At 42.2% G+C, this 15,680-nt stretch overlaps 1 protein-coding gene across 1 annotated transcript in view; it reads left to right on the plus strand.

Moving 5' to 3' along the window:
• Positions 1-3,791: 3,791 nt before the first annotated feature.
• The window catches only part of RBL1 (RB transcriptional corepressor like 1), a 78,337-nt gene continuing 66,448 nt past the window's right edge, over positions 3,792-15,680 (plus strand). Inside the window, exons 1-2 of the mRNA XM_059133278.1 lie at positions 3,792-4,111; positions 8,447-8,580. Coding sequence (XP_058989261.1) covers positions 3,956-4,111; positions 8,447-8,580 — 290 coding nt within the window. The 5' untranslated portion in view covers positions 3,792-3,955. The remainder of the gene's footprint in view (positions 4,112-8,446; positions 8,581-15,680) is intronic.

The raw sequence follows: 15,680 nt of genomic DNA on the forward strand, positions 1-15,680 counted from the left end.
GCCCATCAGTTCAAGTCTGGGTGATCTGAAAGTCACAACAAAGGAAGAATCAGTATCTTGCACATAGCAGGCATTCAGTAAACATTTGTAGAATGAAGAAATGAAGGATTTTCAGGACTCAGTATGCATGAAGTGTGAAAAGAATCAGGAGAACCAAATCCAGTAGCAAAGTAGAAACAGGCTAGAGTCCATATACTGCAATTCACTGAAAGCCAAACCACTATAGAAATGAAAAATGGGAGAGTCTCTGGTTTGGTTTGGTTTATAATCCCTGAGAGCTCTTTCCTTTTTTCATGGTTTCTTTTCAAGGTCAGAATCACCCTCTACAGTTCAGATCTGGATAAAAAAAAAGAAACTGGTTGGGTGCCTAGGTGGCTCAGTTGGTTAAGCAACTGCTTTTGGCTCAGGTCATGATCCTGGAGTCCCAGGATCGAGTCCTGCATCTGGCTCCCAGCTCCACAGGGAGTCTGCTTCTCCCTCTGACTTTCTGCTCTCTCATGTTCTCTCTCACTGTCTCTCTCTCAAATATATGTCTTTAAAAAAAAAAAAGAAAGAAAAGAAAGAAAGAAAGAAAAAAATTGATTAGTTATGGCAAAAGCAAAAAACTTGAGGCTTCTCAATCTAGTGATCTTATCCAGGACCAGCTATGAAAGCCAGGATCTCATGGGAGCAGACTTAGTTTTACTTTTTTCTCCTCAAAAAATTCCGACCATAAATGTTTAAATTTGACAGACCGAGTGATATTTCTCAACAGTTGTTCCAAACCTTTATCACTCTCAACTTCCTACTGCATGTTGCTCTATTTTGCACTCAGAAGAGCACCTAGCAGTTCTGCTTAATCTAGATACAAGGTTATAACCTTCCAGACAGGAGCTATACCAAGAAGAAGGCCAAGCTCCAGATTCTTGGCTTGGTCACTTTTTTAGGGCCTGGATAACTCAGTAAGCTCTTTATCTTCAATCTCTCTCTGCCTGCTCCTGTCCCTGACTATTCACATACTTGTGTTTCCTCTATGCTAGAAAATTCCCTTCCTTTTTCCTCTCTACCACCAAACTTCTTAGAAGCTTTTACTTCCTACTTTCAACTTTCTGACTTTCCTTCCCAGCTTTCATTCCTACCATGGTACAGAAAACTGCTAGCAAATGTCACTAAAAACATGATAGGGGCACCTGGGTGGCTCAGTGGGTTAAAGCCTCTGCCTTCGGCTCAGGTCATGATCCCAGCCAGAGTCCTGGGATTGAGCCCTGCATCAGGCGCTCTGCTCAGTGGGGAGCCTGCTTCCTCCTCTCCCTCTGCCTGCCTCTCTGCCTGCTTGTGATCTCTCTGTCAAATAAGTAAACAAAATCTTTTTAGAAAATATATGGATGATAGTATAAGAGGTCTTCTTTGAATTCTATTATCTGCAGTGTTAGGCTCTGTGGAGTTACTTCTTTCCTGGCCTCTGAGAGACCACTCCTTTATTTTTATACCTCTGTGGACAGTTTAACTCATTCATTCCTCAAATTCTGCCCATCTCTGAAATTTAGGCATTTCTAAAGTTTCTCCCCTTGAGTCCCTTCTTATGCCAACACCCTCCCTCCCTACTCCCTAGGCTTCAGGTATTGCCTGAATATTCCCAAATCCTCATGTCCCTACTCCTGAAGCCTTCTCTCAAATAAGCACAGGTTAATTAGAAAATAAGCCACTCCAAGAGGGACTTCACTCATGTTATCTCCACTAATCCTGACATTTCTTTGCTGACAGGAAAAGAAAAGTTAGGGGAAAGGATGATAAACCCTGTTACAGACCCCTTGGCATGGGAGACAGACCTCCCCTCAACTACACATACCAATCCTCTAAATACTAACAGGAGGAGAGTTTCTGTGCAGACACTACATCTCCTCCCAAGAATAGTGAGGTGGTGCTAAAGTCAACTGCAGTAGTAGCTTCTAGAAGGAAGAAGCGTTGGAAGTGCCACATGGATGTTTCAGTTTGATTTTGAATTTGGAGGGTGAGAGGAGTTTGAGACTTTACTTATCTGACACCCAGCTTGCAGAGGGTTCCCAAGTCCTACCCTTCTCCAGGTGTGGACAGTGTAGAAGACTGGGAAATTGCTGGGAGAGAGGAGAGAGGGGATACCTTCTAGGATCCAAGTCTCCTCTTAAAGTTCCTGAGGCATCACAAACACAACTGCTCTGGAACTGATCTCGTCATTCTGCTTCTACTACCATTTTGTTAACAACATCACTTTTCACCCTCTTGACTTAGATGGAAATTTCTGTTACCGGGGACTCTTCCCTCTCTAGCAGTGCCCCATTCAGTTCTAAGAGACCTCCCTCCAGACTGGCTCCTACTATCTCCATACCTCTAGTCTGGACCAGCTGGACCAGCTCCTACTATCTGGACCAGCTCCTACTATCTCCATACCTCTAGTCTCTACCCCATCCAATCCATGTGTCCTGCTGTAGCCAGAGGGACCTTCCCAGAACATTATTGGTCATTCCTCACCTCTTTTCATTAAAACCCCCCACTGACAACGTTTAGGCTTTTAGTGGGGCATATGAGGTCCTCTGCAACCTACCTTGACCTGTCTTCCATTTTCATCACTGGTGACTCCTTCCCTCATCCAAGCATCAGTGGGCTCTTTGCAGCTTTTCAAACATACTTTTAAGTACTAAGTGGCCAGCTATGAGCCAGGCACTAATCTAAACTTTGTAATACAGTGAACAGGAAAAAAAGGCCCCTGCTCTCATGCAACTCACATTTTAGTAGGAAGAGCCAGTGAATAAACAAGATAATTTCAGATAGTGATATGGGGCTATGAAGACAATTAAATGGGGGTATTAGAGGGGTGGGTTGGCTCCTTTAGTGCTAAGGAAGGAGCTGAGAAGGTAACAGTTGATCTTGAATGACAAGCAGGAGCCAGACAAGCAAAGACCTGGTATAGAGTATTTGGGGCCATTTGACCAGTGTGTGACAAAGGCCTTGAGGCAAGAACTAGCTTGGGCACTTGACATTTTCAAGGTCCCAAAACAAAGCAGTGAGGCTGCACTCATTAGACACTTGGGTGGGGGCAATGAGGTGAGGCCAGATCACAGGAACCCTGTGGGGGCATCCAAAGGAGTTTGGATACTATTTTAAGGCAAGAGGAATACACTGAAAGATTTTGAGCCAAGGAGGGACATGCCCTGGATCACTCTGGCTCTTCCTGGAGAAGGGGTTTCGGCTTGGAGACCAGTTCCATGCCTTCAGGCTTAATGCTCAGGCCAAGCTCAAGCCTGGAACGACCATGGTCTTTCCCAGGACAGTTCCCAAGCTCCTGAGAGCTTATCACTGCAGTGCTTTCAGCCCAGGTCAAGCCTGGTTTGCCTCGCCAGCCCTTCAGTCGCTCCACTGACTGGACGCAGGGGACAGAGACCTGAGATCTCCCGCTGTCACAGAACCACTTTTTTTCTGTTCCTGCCTCCCTCCTAACTAGTGGGGCAGTCAGACTATGTTTGGCGGGGCAGTGACAAATCCAGGCCCACGGGTTAGTGGTACAAACGAGGCTTCTCCCTAAGACGATGGAGGACACCTCGTGATAGGCAGCCCGGCCCGAACCAATGAGCTGGTGAGACCAGAGTGGACACGCGGGAGTCAAGGCAGGATATGGACTACAATTCCCAGTCGACTCTGCGCGCGGCTGCCGATCCCTCCGCACCAATTTACTAAGCCGGCTGTTCACCACGGCCGGCCAAGGACCAAGCCTAGGTTTTTTTCCTGGAACCGAGGTCCATCTTCTTATCACAGTTTCAGAGCGAGACCACGGAATGCCCTGGAGGTGAAACGGACTTTTTGAGGAGAAACGCGGATGCAGACTATCGGAGAGAGGTCGCTCTGAAGCCACCGACTTTCGCGCGCTTTGGCGCGGGTGGTTGTGGGTAGAGCGCCCAGGAGGGAGAAAGGAGCCGGGGGGCTGTGACCGCGGCCTGAGGGGATGTTCGAGGACGAACCCCACGCTGAGGGGGCAGCGGTCGTCGCCGCGGCCGGGGAGGCGCTGCAGGCCCTGTGCCAGGAGCTGAACCTGGACGAGGGGAGCGCGGCCGAAGCCCTGGACGACTTCACCGCCATCCGGGGTAACTACAGCCTAGAGGTGAGCGGCGGCAGGACCCGACCCCCGCCAGGCCCCACCCCCGCCCCGCCCCTACCCCACCTTTTGGGGCGGTGGGAGTTTCCCCACCGGGAAGGGTCGCTTCCCCGCCGGGCGCCGCTGGGTGCGGAGTTGGAAGGGCGGGTGTAGACCCATCTATCCATTTTCTTTCTGAGGCGGGAAACCGAAGTCCGGAAGAGGGGCGGCTTGTCCGCGGTCGCACGCCCTTCGGGGGTCCCCTAGACTCCACACCAGCTTCCCGCCGAGCGCCGCAGACGTCACGATAGCGCCCATAAATCTATTAAAAAACCAAATGCCGGAATGGTAAAAGCTAAAGTGAGTTGTAGTGCCGACACCACCGCCCAGCCCTTTAAATATGTCATCTCGCTCCGTTCTTGCCACAATCCTGGGAACCGTTCCACCGGAGTGCCTAAGCTACGTGCCCAAGGCCGCGCGGTTAGTGGTGGAGCCGGGCGGAGTCCGAGCCTTCGAACCGCCCCGCGGTGCGGCCTCACCCCAGCGGGCGGAGCTGTGGGCTGCTCGCTTTGATGAAAGCCATCATCAGCAAGTGGGGCTCAGCCTTCAGCCCCAGCCTCCTCCCGTCTCAGTATCCTGATGCTTACCGCAGCGCCTGACTTTGAATTAAATAAGTGCCGTCATTACTGGGGTTTTCCCCCAATCATTCTCGCATGGAGCCCCCCCAGCAGCCCTGTGAATGTGGCAGGGCAGTATTATACCTGCTTTCCAGGTAGTAATATCAAGGCCCAGAGGACTGTGCTGCCCAGGGCCATTCTGCTAATTATTAAAGGACTCCAGTATAGAGGGTAGCATTGCGATGGGATGTATTCCAGCATACTCCTCCAGTAACCTTAAATTCAGAGACTTTCCTGCATAATCCAAGGGGCCTGGGCTCACTGACTTACCACCCGGTGAAATAGTTAATTCACGAATGAATTATTATTATTATTAATGAAATAATTAATTGCATTCAGAGGCATGTAGTTGGATATTTGGAGTTGAGTGTTGAGGGAGAAAATACCTAAGAGACGCGCTTGTATGTCTCTGGGGTAGGACGGGTGGATTGGATAAAGGACAGTGACCTGCGGTGGCACGACTGGGAAGCTAAAGGAAGAATAGGCAAGTAAGGGAGATTATGAATTATGGCCACTCAGTGAAAACAAACTAATTTTTTAAAAGCCTGAGAAGGCATTTCTGACTTCCTGAGCCCTCCTTTGATCTGTTATTGAATAAACATTTACTGAGTGCAAAGTGTAGTCAAGGCACTACACCTCTTTGAAAAGAAACAAGATTTATCTGTTAAGAGAGAAAAAAGAGAGCATGCAGAGGGGAGGAGCAGAAAGAAAGTCTCAAGCTGACTGTGCTGTTAGCCAGGTACAGGACTTGATCCCAGGACCCTGAGATCATGACCTGACCAGAAACCAAGAGTCAGATGCTCAACCAACTGCCCCACCCAGGTGCCCCTCAAATTCTTGAATATACCAAGTTTCTTCCCACTTACGTGTTTTCTCCATGCCATTGCCTCTGTCTGGAAACCTTTCCCTCACTCCCTACAACAGGCAGATTGAAGAAATAAGTCTGAAGAGCTAAGTGAACAAGATGAAGTTGATCAGGACACCTTAAATGTTTGATTCAGAAAGCACAGATGTATGAATTAAGATTTGGGGACTGTTATTTTGTCCCAAATCTTTTATTTTCTTCTTCCTCTTTTTTTTCTTTTGTTTGTTTTTGGTGAAAGGCTCTTGGAGTACGTATTTTCATATATCTACTTTTTTTTTTTTTTTAAGATTTTATTTATTTATTTGACAGAGAGAGATCACAAGTAGGCAGAGAGGCAGGCAGAGAGAGAGAGGAGGAAGCAGGCTCCCCGCTGAGCAGAGAGCCCGATGCGGGACTCAATCCCAGGACCCTGAGATCACGACCTGAGCCGAAGGCAGTGGCCCAACCCACTGAGCCACCCAGGCGCCCCTACTTTTTTCTTTTTTTTTTTAAGATTTTATTTATTTGACAGACAGAGATCACAAGTAGGCAGAGAGAGAGGAAGGGAAGCAGGCTCCCCACCGAGCAGAGAACCCCATCCTGGGCTCCATCCCAGGATCCTGGAATCATGACCTGAGCTGAAGTCAGAGGATTTAACCCACTGAGCCACCCAGATGCCCCATATCTACTCTTTTCCCTAACCCTCTCCCCAGAGATTGCCTGGGTGGCTCAGTCGGTTAAGCCTCTGCCTTCAGCTCAGGTCATGATCCCAGGGTCCTGGGATTGAGTGCCACATCGGGCTTCTTGCTTGACAAGGAGCCTGCTTTTCTTTCCACCTCTGTCTGCCACTCTGCTTGCATGTGCGTGCTCACTCTCTCTCTCTCTCTCTCTCTATCCCTCTCTGACAAATAAATAAATAAATAAATAAAATCTTTAAAAAAAACAAATGAAAGAAATCCTCTCCCCAGCTCCTATCCCTGTCAATATACCTGACAAGCCCCCACTTATATTTCCCCCCTTGCCTTTCCCTCTCACCCCTTATATTTTGATGATTCACCACTTACGAGTTTTAAGTCTTCTTCTGAATTCTCTGACCTCCTCAAAATCTGTTACTCTATTGTATATTCTCTCACACTTTATCTTCAGTTCTTATAGCATACATCTCACCAATTAAAGATAACCATTATTTGTTCCTTTTCTTCACTCTAGATTTGGAATTACATGAGGTCAGAAACCATCTTTATATTTCTAAAGTCTAACATCAAAGAATTAAAATAAGTAATATAGTTGACTTTTTTTTTTTAGGGAGAAAAAGCAAAAATACTGGTACTTAAGTTTTCTCTCTTAGTGGTGTTTTCATCTAGTAACCTGTATCCAGTGTTTGAAATACTGGATACTATTCTCCCAAATTTGTTAATCAAGACTTCTAAAAGTATTCAGCCACAGGCTTACATGCCTCGTTTAATACCTTGAGCAAATAAGACTTCTCTATACATTAGTGTATAACACTGGGGTTTTCTTTTTGGTTTTTTGGTTTTTGTTTTTGTTTTTTTAACATTGGGTTTTAATTCTATTGGCCATCCATTCCTGTCCTCCCTTTTGGATTATTACAAGAAATCTTTCAATGTTTTTATTCTTTTAGAGACTGGTCTTAAAGAGGCTCTGCAGAACTGTGCTATAAGATCTGTGTCTAATTTTTAATCCTTAAATTACATATGTAGTTCAGTGGTAAAGTCATGAAGTAATTTTAGCTTGGAGATCTCTCAAGTCTAAAGCAGACAATTAAGTGTTGAATTTCCCAATGTCACCTTTTTATACCATTGTAAACTGAGGTATCTACTACAGTGGAGAGGCTTACTTTTTTAACCCACTGAGCCACCCAGGTGCCCCTTACTTACTGTTTTAAAGATTGGGTAGATAATTCCCCAGATTTTTACCTCACAAAAATGGTGGTCTTTTTATGTTGTACAAGATAGATAAGAACTTTTTATATGTGACTTGCTTACCATCTTTCTACTCTGTTCTTTCCTTTCCCTGCCATACTGGTTAAAAAAGAAGCATAAAGGGCACCTGGGTGGCTCAGTCGTTGGGCATTTGCCTTTGGCTCAGGTCATGATCCTGGGGTTTCTGGGGTTGAGCCCCAAGTGTCTACCTGCCTGCTTCTTCCACTCCCCCTGCTGTGTTCCCTCTCTCACTGTGTCTTTCTCTGTCAAATTAATAAACAAAATCTTAGAAAAAACAAAAGGAGGAATGCCTGGGTGGGTCAATTGGTTAAGTGGCTGCCCTCAGCTCAGGTCATGATCCCAGCGTCCCGGGATGGGGATCGAGTCCCACATCGGCTCCTTGCTCCACAGGGCGCCCGCTTCTCCCTCTGCCTCTGCCTGCCACTCTGCCTGCCTCTACTCTCTCTATCTCTCTGACAAATAAATAAATAAAATCTTTAAAAAAAAAAAAAAAGGAGACATAAATCTGAAGTGGTGGAAAGGAACTTGAGCATCATCAAGGCCATGACTGGTGTTTTCAAATCAAGTAAGCTAATGCTGAGGCTGAAAAATTTTAAGAGCACTCCTTCAAATAATATCAGATTTGGGGTGTAGATGAGAGATCTATTTTTTAGATTAATGCTGATATATCCTCTTACACAGGACTGAAAATAAGGAGTTTTATACTCATTTCTGTAAAACTAAGCTTTGTGTGACCTTGGGCAAATATCTTCACTGCTCTGGCCTGTTATATACATAACGAAAATAAGACCAGATAGTTCTAAAATCCTTTCTGGTTTTAGAACTCAAGCAATTTAACATAATGTATTCATTTTGCTGTTTGTCTTTTGCCTGCCAGGGAGAAGTTATACACTGGTTGGCATGTTCATTGTATGTTGCATGCCGCAAAAGCATTATTCCCACTGTTGGGAAAGGTATCATGGAAGGAAATTGTGTATCACTTACCAGAATACTGCGTTCGGCTAAACTAAGGTAAATCACTTGATTTTTCAAACACTTATAAGTCTAAAATTTACTTTTAGAATTTAATTTCTGCAACTCTATTCCGTTTAAAGTTTGTTGTCCTATAGGTATCCTTTTCCAATTCTCATATTCTTCCATTGCCTTTCTTCCTCAAATTCTGACTTCAGCCAGAGGAATTTATACGATTTTTTTTAATCTGTAATTTTTCCATTATTTTTTTAAGATTTGGAAACAATTCCAAGCTTTTAGAAAAGCTGCAAAATAAGGAAAGCACCTAACACCCATATACCCTTGACCCAAATTCAACTCTTATTGACACTTTTCTCTATTTGCTTTGTCATTTGATCTTTCTCAAATATTTTTTCCTCAATCATCTCAACGTAAGTAGCATGCATTATAACCCTTTACCGCTAAATACTTCATTGTGTATTTGGATAACTACCACAGTTACCAACTTCAGCAGAGTTAACATTGATATAATAATTTAATCTGTCACCTCTATTCTAGTTTTATTAGTTGATCCAATAATAATCTTTTTTTTTTTTTTAAAGATTTTATCTATTTATTTGAGAGAGAGACAGTGAGAGAGAGCATGAGCGAGGAGAAGGTCAGAGAGCGAAGCAGACTCCCCATGGAGCTGGGAGCCTGATGTGGGACTCGATCCTGGGACTCCGGGATCATGACCTGAGCCGAAGGCAGTCGTCCAACCAACTGAGCCACCCAGGCGTCCGATCCAATAATAATCTTGATAGCAATTTTTTAAAAGAATATTCCAATCAAGGATTAGTACTACATTCCCTTACTGTATCTGTTTAGTTTCCTTTAATCAGGAATATTTGCACAGCAAGAATGTACTCCATAAACACTCCAACCCCTTTTTAATAGATTGCTCCTCATTTTGGATTTGTCTTATGTTTTCTTATGATTAGTAACAGGTTATACACCCCAGATAGAAAACCACATAAATAGTTTTGTGTCCTCGCTGTATCACATCTGGAGGCACAATATCCTTGTGCTTTGCTTGTGTTAATTTTGATTATCTGCTCAGTGTGTTGTCCTATAGTTTTTCTACTGTAGAGTTAATATTTTTTACTGTGCAACAAGTAAGCAATCAGTAGGTCTTAGCTATAGCTTTTCCTTGCCCTGGCATTAACCATATGGAAATATTTGCTTGATACAAAACAAAAGAAATGGAAGGATCCAGATTTGGATAGATGGTAATGTTCTCTGTTTCTGGGTTTTTCACCCATGACAAAACTATTCGAGGTTGTTGTCCATTTGCTTTCCTGGGTTTCCAGCATGGAAGACAAACAAACTTTAAAAGACCTGTCGAGGAAGAGCAATTAAGTTTCAGTTTATGCTAAATTAAAAAAATTTTTTTTTCTCAGAAAAATTTTAGTTTGCATAAGTGGAAAAATAATACATTCAAGACAATTTTTAAAACTTCAGTAGATACCAAAAAAAAAACAACTTCAGTAGACCTCAATTTTTGTCATTTATGATAAAAATAAAATGAAAGTATAATTAAGATTGATGGGAGTTGAAGTACTTTTTTTATTTTTTTTATTTTATTTATTTTTTTTTTTAAAGATTTTATTTATTTATTTGACAGAGAGAAATCACAAGCAGGCAGAGAGGCAGGCAGAGAGAGAGGAGGAAGCAGGCTCCCTGCTGAGCAGAGAGCCCGATGCGGGCCTCGATCCCAGGACCCTGAGATCATGACCTGAGCCGAAGGCAGCGGCCTAACCCACTGAGCCACCCAGGCGCCCGAAGTACTTTTTTTAATTGAGTAAAACCTCCCTCTTCACTGCAGTATAAAATAATCTGACTTTTTTCTATCTGAGCTTCTCATCATTGACCATATAAAATTTTAAAAATCTTTATAATACTAGGTTGTTGGGGAAACAGAACAAAAAAAGAGTAACTTAAAATTTGGAGCATATGATAAAAATTTCAAATAATGAAATATTCTGGAAATAGGTGGTGATGATTACACAATGGGAATATACTTAATACCACTTAACTGTACACTTAAGCATGGTTAAAATAGTAAATTTTATATTATACATACCTCTACCAAAATTTTTTTTTTTTTTTTTTTTTTTATTTATTTGACAGAGAGAAATCACAAGTAGATGGAGAGGCAGGCAGAGAGAGAGAGAAAGAGGGAAGCAGGCTCCCTGCTGAGCAGAGAGCCCAACGCGGGACTCAATCCCAGGACCCCGAGATCATGACCTGAGCCGAAGGCAGCGGCCCAACCCACTGAGCCACCCAGGCGCCCCCTTCTACCAAAATTTTTAAAAAGGTTCACAAACTTTCAAATCATCCAAAAATTCTGTTTTTCAGTGTTTTAGTTTTTTTTAAAACATAATGAGATCATATAAGTATTGTTGCTTTTCTTTTTTTTTTTTTTTTTCCTTTAAAGATTTTATTTATTTATTTGACAGAGAGAGAGACAGCAAAAGAGGGAGCACAAGCAGGGGAGTAGGAGAGGGAGAAACAGACAGGAACCTGACACGGAGCTCAATCCCAGAACCCTAAGATCATGACCTGAACTGAAGGCAGGTGCTTAACAACTGAGCCACCCAGGTGCCCCTGTTGTTGCTTTTCTTACTTTATATTCTGGTAATTCTTCCATATCACCATAAGTAGCTCTTCCTCACTTTAGGACTTAAGATATAAGGATATTTCATATATTTAGCCAACCCTTTACTGATGACCATTTAGATTGTATCCAGTTCTTTGTGATTACAGACAGATTATTGTGAAATGTATTTCAGATAAATTCCTAAAAGTGTAGGGATGGGTCAAAGGTCCCCCATTTTTTAAATGTAGAGTGATACAAATTTTTTTTAGGTGTCAGATTCTTAACAACTAGAAGAGCATAGAGTATCATCATGTTCATTCCAACAAAAAAGAATTACAAGTGATGTTATTATTTTCATTGATTTAAAATTTGGACTGTTTATGAAATTTCAATTTTAAGTATAATTTTAAATGATTATTTAAGATCTTTATAGATAGGGAAAAATACCAAATATTGCTAATAAATCATACTGCAAAATACATTAAGTGCAGATTATAGATGTACATGTAATACTAGCAGGGTTTTTTCGAGTATTTACCTGTGAGCTAGGCATTTAATATGTGCTAAGGGTTTGTATGTCTTTATCCATTTAATCCTCACAGTTAATCCCATGAAATAAATCTCATTTTATAGATAAGGAAACCTAGTCACCTAGAGCTTAAATTACTTCTCAAAGGTTTTATACCTAGTAGGTAGCAGAGTATCCCAAATCCATACTGCATTACATATGTATCTACCCATAATATTAGTATGTCTGTTTTGAACTGTGTTTATATTCAGCTTCAGTTTGTGAAAAAAACAAACAACTTCCAACTTAAAAATAAGTTTCAACTGGGACATCTGGGTGGCTCAATCGGTTAAGTGCCTCTCTTAGTGTCAGGTTGAGTACTGCATCCAGGTCTTTTCTCAGCAGGGAACCTGTTTCTCTCTCTGCTTGCTCAGCCTGCCACTCTCCCTTTTTGTTCAGGCTCTCTCTCTGACAAATAAATAAAGTCTTTTTAAAAAGTTTCAAATAAAAGTTTATTTTACTATTAAGTGTAATATTTAAAAGTGTAATATTAAAATGTATTAAGTGTAATATTAAAAAGTAGTATTTGAGGGTGCCTGAGTGGCTCAGTTGGTTAATCGACAGCGTTTCAATTCAGGTCATGATCCTGGAGTCCCCGGATCCAGCCCAGTGTTGGGCTCCCCACTTGGCAGGGAGTCTGCTTCTGACCCTTCTCCTCTCCTGCTCTCTCTCTCTCTCAAATAAGTAAATCTTGAAAAAAAAAAGTAGTGTCTGTTGTGCAATTTGAACTTTTAATTTAGTAAAGAAGTTGTCTGCATCTCATTGTTTTAAGTATTGAGAAGTAATTTTTCCACATTTTCCCTAAGTTTTTCAGTTACTTAGGGTTTAAATCAAGATGACATCCATTCATTTATTATTTTCATATTATAATAGAACCTGAATGAATATTTCATGAAAAATTATTTTTCATACATTTTAACTGGAGCACTGGTGATACTAAATTTTTACAAAGTAATTTTCTTTTTTGTTTTGAGTACCATTGAAATTCAGTAGTATGCTGCTATTGGGACATACACCCCATATTTACGATCCATACTCTACATTTATTAAAGGGTGTGTGTGAGATAAAATATACATAACATTGGGGCACCTGGGTGGTTAGTCAGTTGGGCGTCTGCCTCTTGATTTTGGCTCAGGTCATGGTCTCTGGGTTGTGGGATTTGGCCTCCTGTCAGCAGTAAGTTTGCTTCTCTCCTTCTCCTGCCCCTCCCCCTACCTGCTCTCTCTCTCTCTCTCTCTCTAAAAATGAATCTTTAAACAATATATATATATATACATAAAATTTACCATCTAACCAACTTTAAGTGTACAGTTCAGTGGCATTAAATACATTTACATTGTTGTGCAGTCATCACCACCATCCATTTGCAGAATTTTTTCAGCTTCCCAAAGTGAAACCTCATAACAATTAAACAAAAGCTTCCTTCTCCCTCCTAGCCCTTGGCATTTATCAGTATTTCATTCCTTTTTATGGCTGAATAATATTCCATTGCATATATACCACATTTTGTTTATCTGCTTATTAGTTGATGGATACTTGAGTTGTTTCCACCTTTTGGCCATTATGAATAATGCTGCTATGAACATTTGTGTATAAGTTTTTGTGTAGACATGTTTTCATTTCTTTTGAGTATATATGTATGAATGGAATTATTGGGTCCTATGAGAACACTATGTTTAATCTTTTGATGTACTGTCAGATTGTTTTCCAAAGTGACTACACAAGTTTACATTCCCACCAGCAGAGTTTGAGGGTTCCATTTTACCCATATCCTTGCCAATACTTATTATTATATGTCTTTTCTTTAAGGCCATTCTAGTGGGCATGAAATGTTATCTTATACTTCCCAAAAGGCCAGTGATGTGGAGTTTCGTTTCATATGCTTTTTGGAGTATGATTTTTTTTTTTTTTTTTTTTTTAAGATTTAATTTATTTGAGATAGCGAGAGAGCACAAGTGGTGAGGGGAGGGCAGAAGGAGAGGGCGGAGCATGCTGTCCACTAGGCTCCGATCCCAACTTGGGGCTCGATCCCAGGACCCTGGGATCATGACCTGAGCCGAAGGCAGACACTTAACTGATGAGCCACCCAGGTGCCCTAGCGTAATGTATTCTTTACAACAGAATTCCAACAAACAGAATTGTTTTGAAAACTGTGAAGTTTACTTTGCTTCTTATTTTACTTTAAAAAATCATACTCCTAGCTTAAGTAATAATAATGCTATAAGTTTATTTGTATCCAAACATTCTGATGTGCTTTGTTCCAGGTTAGAACAGCCATACTAGGAATAACAATAAATACAATGGATTTATATATTAGTCAAGCATCTTGTTTATAAAAAAAACAGATACCAACTACTGACTAGCTAACTAGTCTTTAGACAGAGTCTTTAGGATGACTTGAGAAAGCAGAGTTGGAAAATGTCCAGGAATAAAATGAGACTGGGTAGAGCCAAAAAGCATATCACAATAATTCATCTAACAAGGACACAACTTACATGGCTGGCAGTGCCATTTCTGGACATTGCCACTGTGTTTGTCCCTAATAGCTGAATATTGCTGATGATCCTGCTATAAGAATTTATCACTTGCTCAGTTCTGTGTATTTCAACTCCAGTTTCAAAATCACAAACATATATCAAAAACCTCAGGTTTTATGCCTTCACCCTAACTTCAGTGAAGCTGATCTATCTAGTAGATAGCAAGACTCAAAATTGGGGAATTCCTTGAACAAAAGAAAGAATTAAACATGCTGAGCATCCCTGCCTCCAAAACAGTCTCCTATAAAGGACTCTAACTTGTTACCCAAAATCAATATTTAGTAATCCAGGGGGGAAAAAAAAAAAAACTGTTGCTATTATTGCTAAGAATCTTTTTTTTTTTTTTTTTTTTTAAGATTTTATTTATTTATTTGACAGAGAAATCACAAGTAGACGGAGAGGCAGGCAGAGAGAGAGGAGGAAGCAGGCTCCCTGCCAAGCAGACAGCCCGATGCGGGGCTCGATCCCAGGACCCTGGGATCAGGACCTGAGCTGAAGGCAGAGGCCTCAACCCACTGAGCCACCCAGGCACCCCGTGCTAAGAATCTTTTAAAGAGACTCAGATTCTCAGATTTCAGTCTGCATATCTGGAGTTTGAATACCTATGGATAATTAACTGATGATGTCTTTCATCACCTTTTTTTTTTTTTTTTTTTTTAAGATTTTATTTATTTATTTGTAAGAGAGAGAGAGTGAGAGCGAGCACAGGCAGACAGAGTGGAAGGCAGAGTCAGAGGGAGAAGCAGGCTCCCTGCGGAGCAAGGAGCCCGATGTGGGACTCGATCCCAGGACGCTGGGATCATGACCTGAGCCAAAGGCAGCTGCTTAACCAACTGAGCCACCCAGGCATCCCACCTTTTTTTTTTTTAAAGATTTTATTTACTCATTTGACAGATGGAGATCACAAGTAGGCAGAGAAGCAGGCAGAGAGAGAGGAGAAAGCAGGCTCCCCGCTGAGCAGAGAGTCTGACGCAGGGCTCGATCTCAGGACCCTGAGACCAGAGCCCAAGCCAAAGGCAGAGGCTTTAACCCACTGAGCCACCCAGGCTCCCCCATTCCCTCACCTCTTTTAAAAAGGTATCATTCTGGGGCGCCTGGGTGGCTTAGTGGGTTAAGCCGCTGCCTTCGGCTCAGGTCATGATCTCAGGGTCCTGGGATCGAGTCCCGCATCGGGCTCTCTGCTCAGCAGGGAGCCTGCTTCCCTCTCTCTCTCTCTCTCTGCCTGCCTCTCTGCCTACTTGTGATCTCTGTCTGTCAAATAAATAAATAAAATCTTTTAAAAAAAAAAAAAAAGGTATCATTCTGGGGCGCCTGGATGGCTCAGTTGGTCAAGCAGCTGCCTTCAGCTCGGGTCATGATTCCAGGGTCCTAGGATTGAGCACTGTATCAGGCTCCCTGCCTAGCAGAGAGCCTGCT

The sequence above is a fragment of the Mustela lutreola genome, chromosome 9, assembly GCF_030435805.1.
Source record: "Mustela lutreola isolate mMusLut2 chromosome 9, mMusLut2.pri, whole genome shotgun sequence".
Classification (NCBI taxonomy): Eukaryota; Metazoa; Chordata; class Mammalia; order Carnivora; family Mustelidae; genus Mustela; species Mustela lutreola.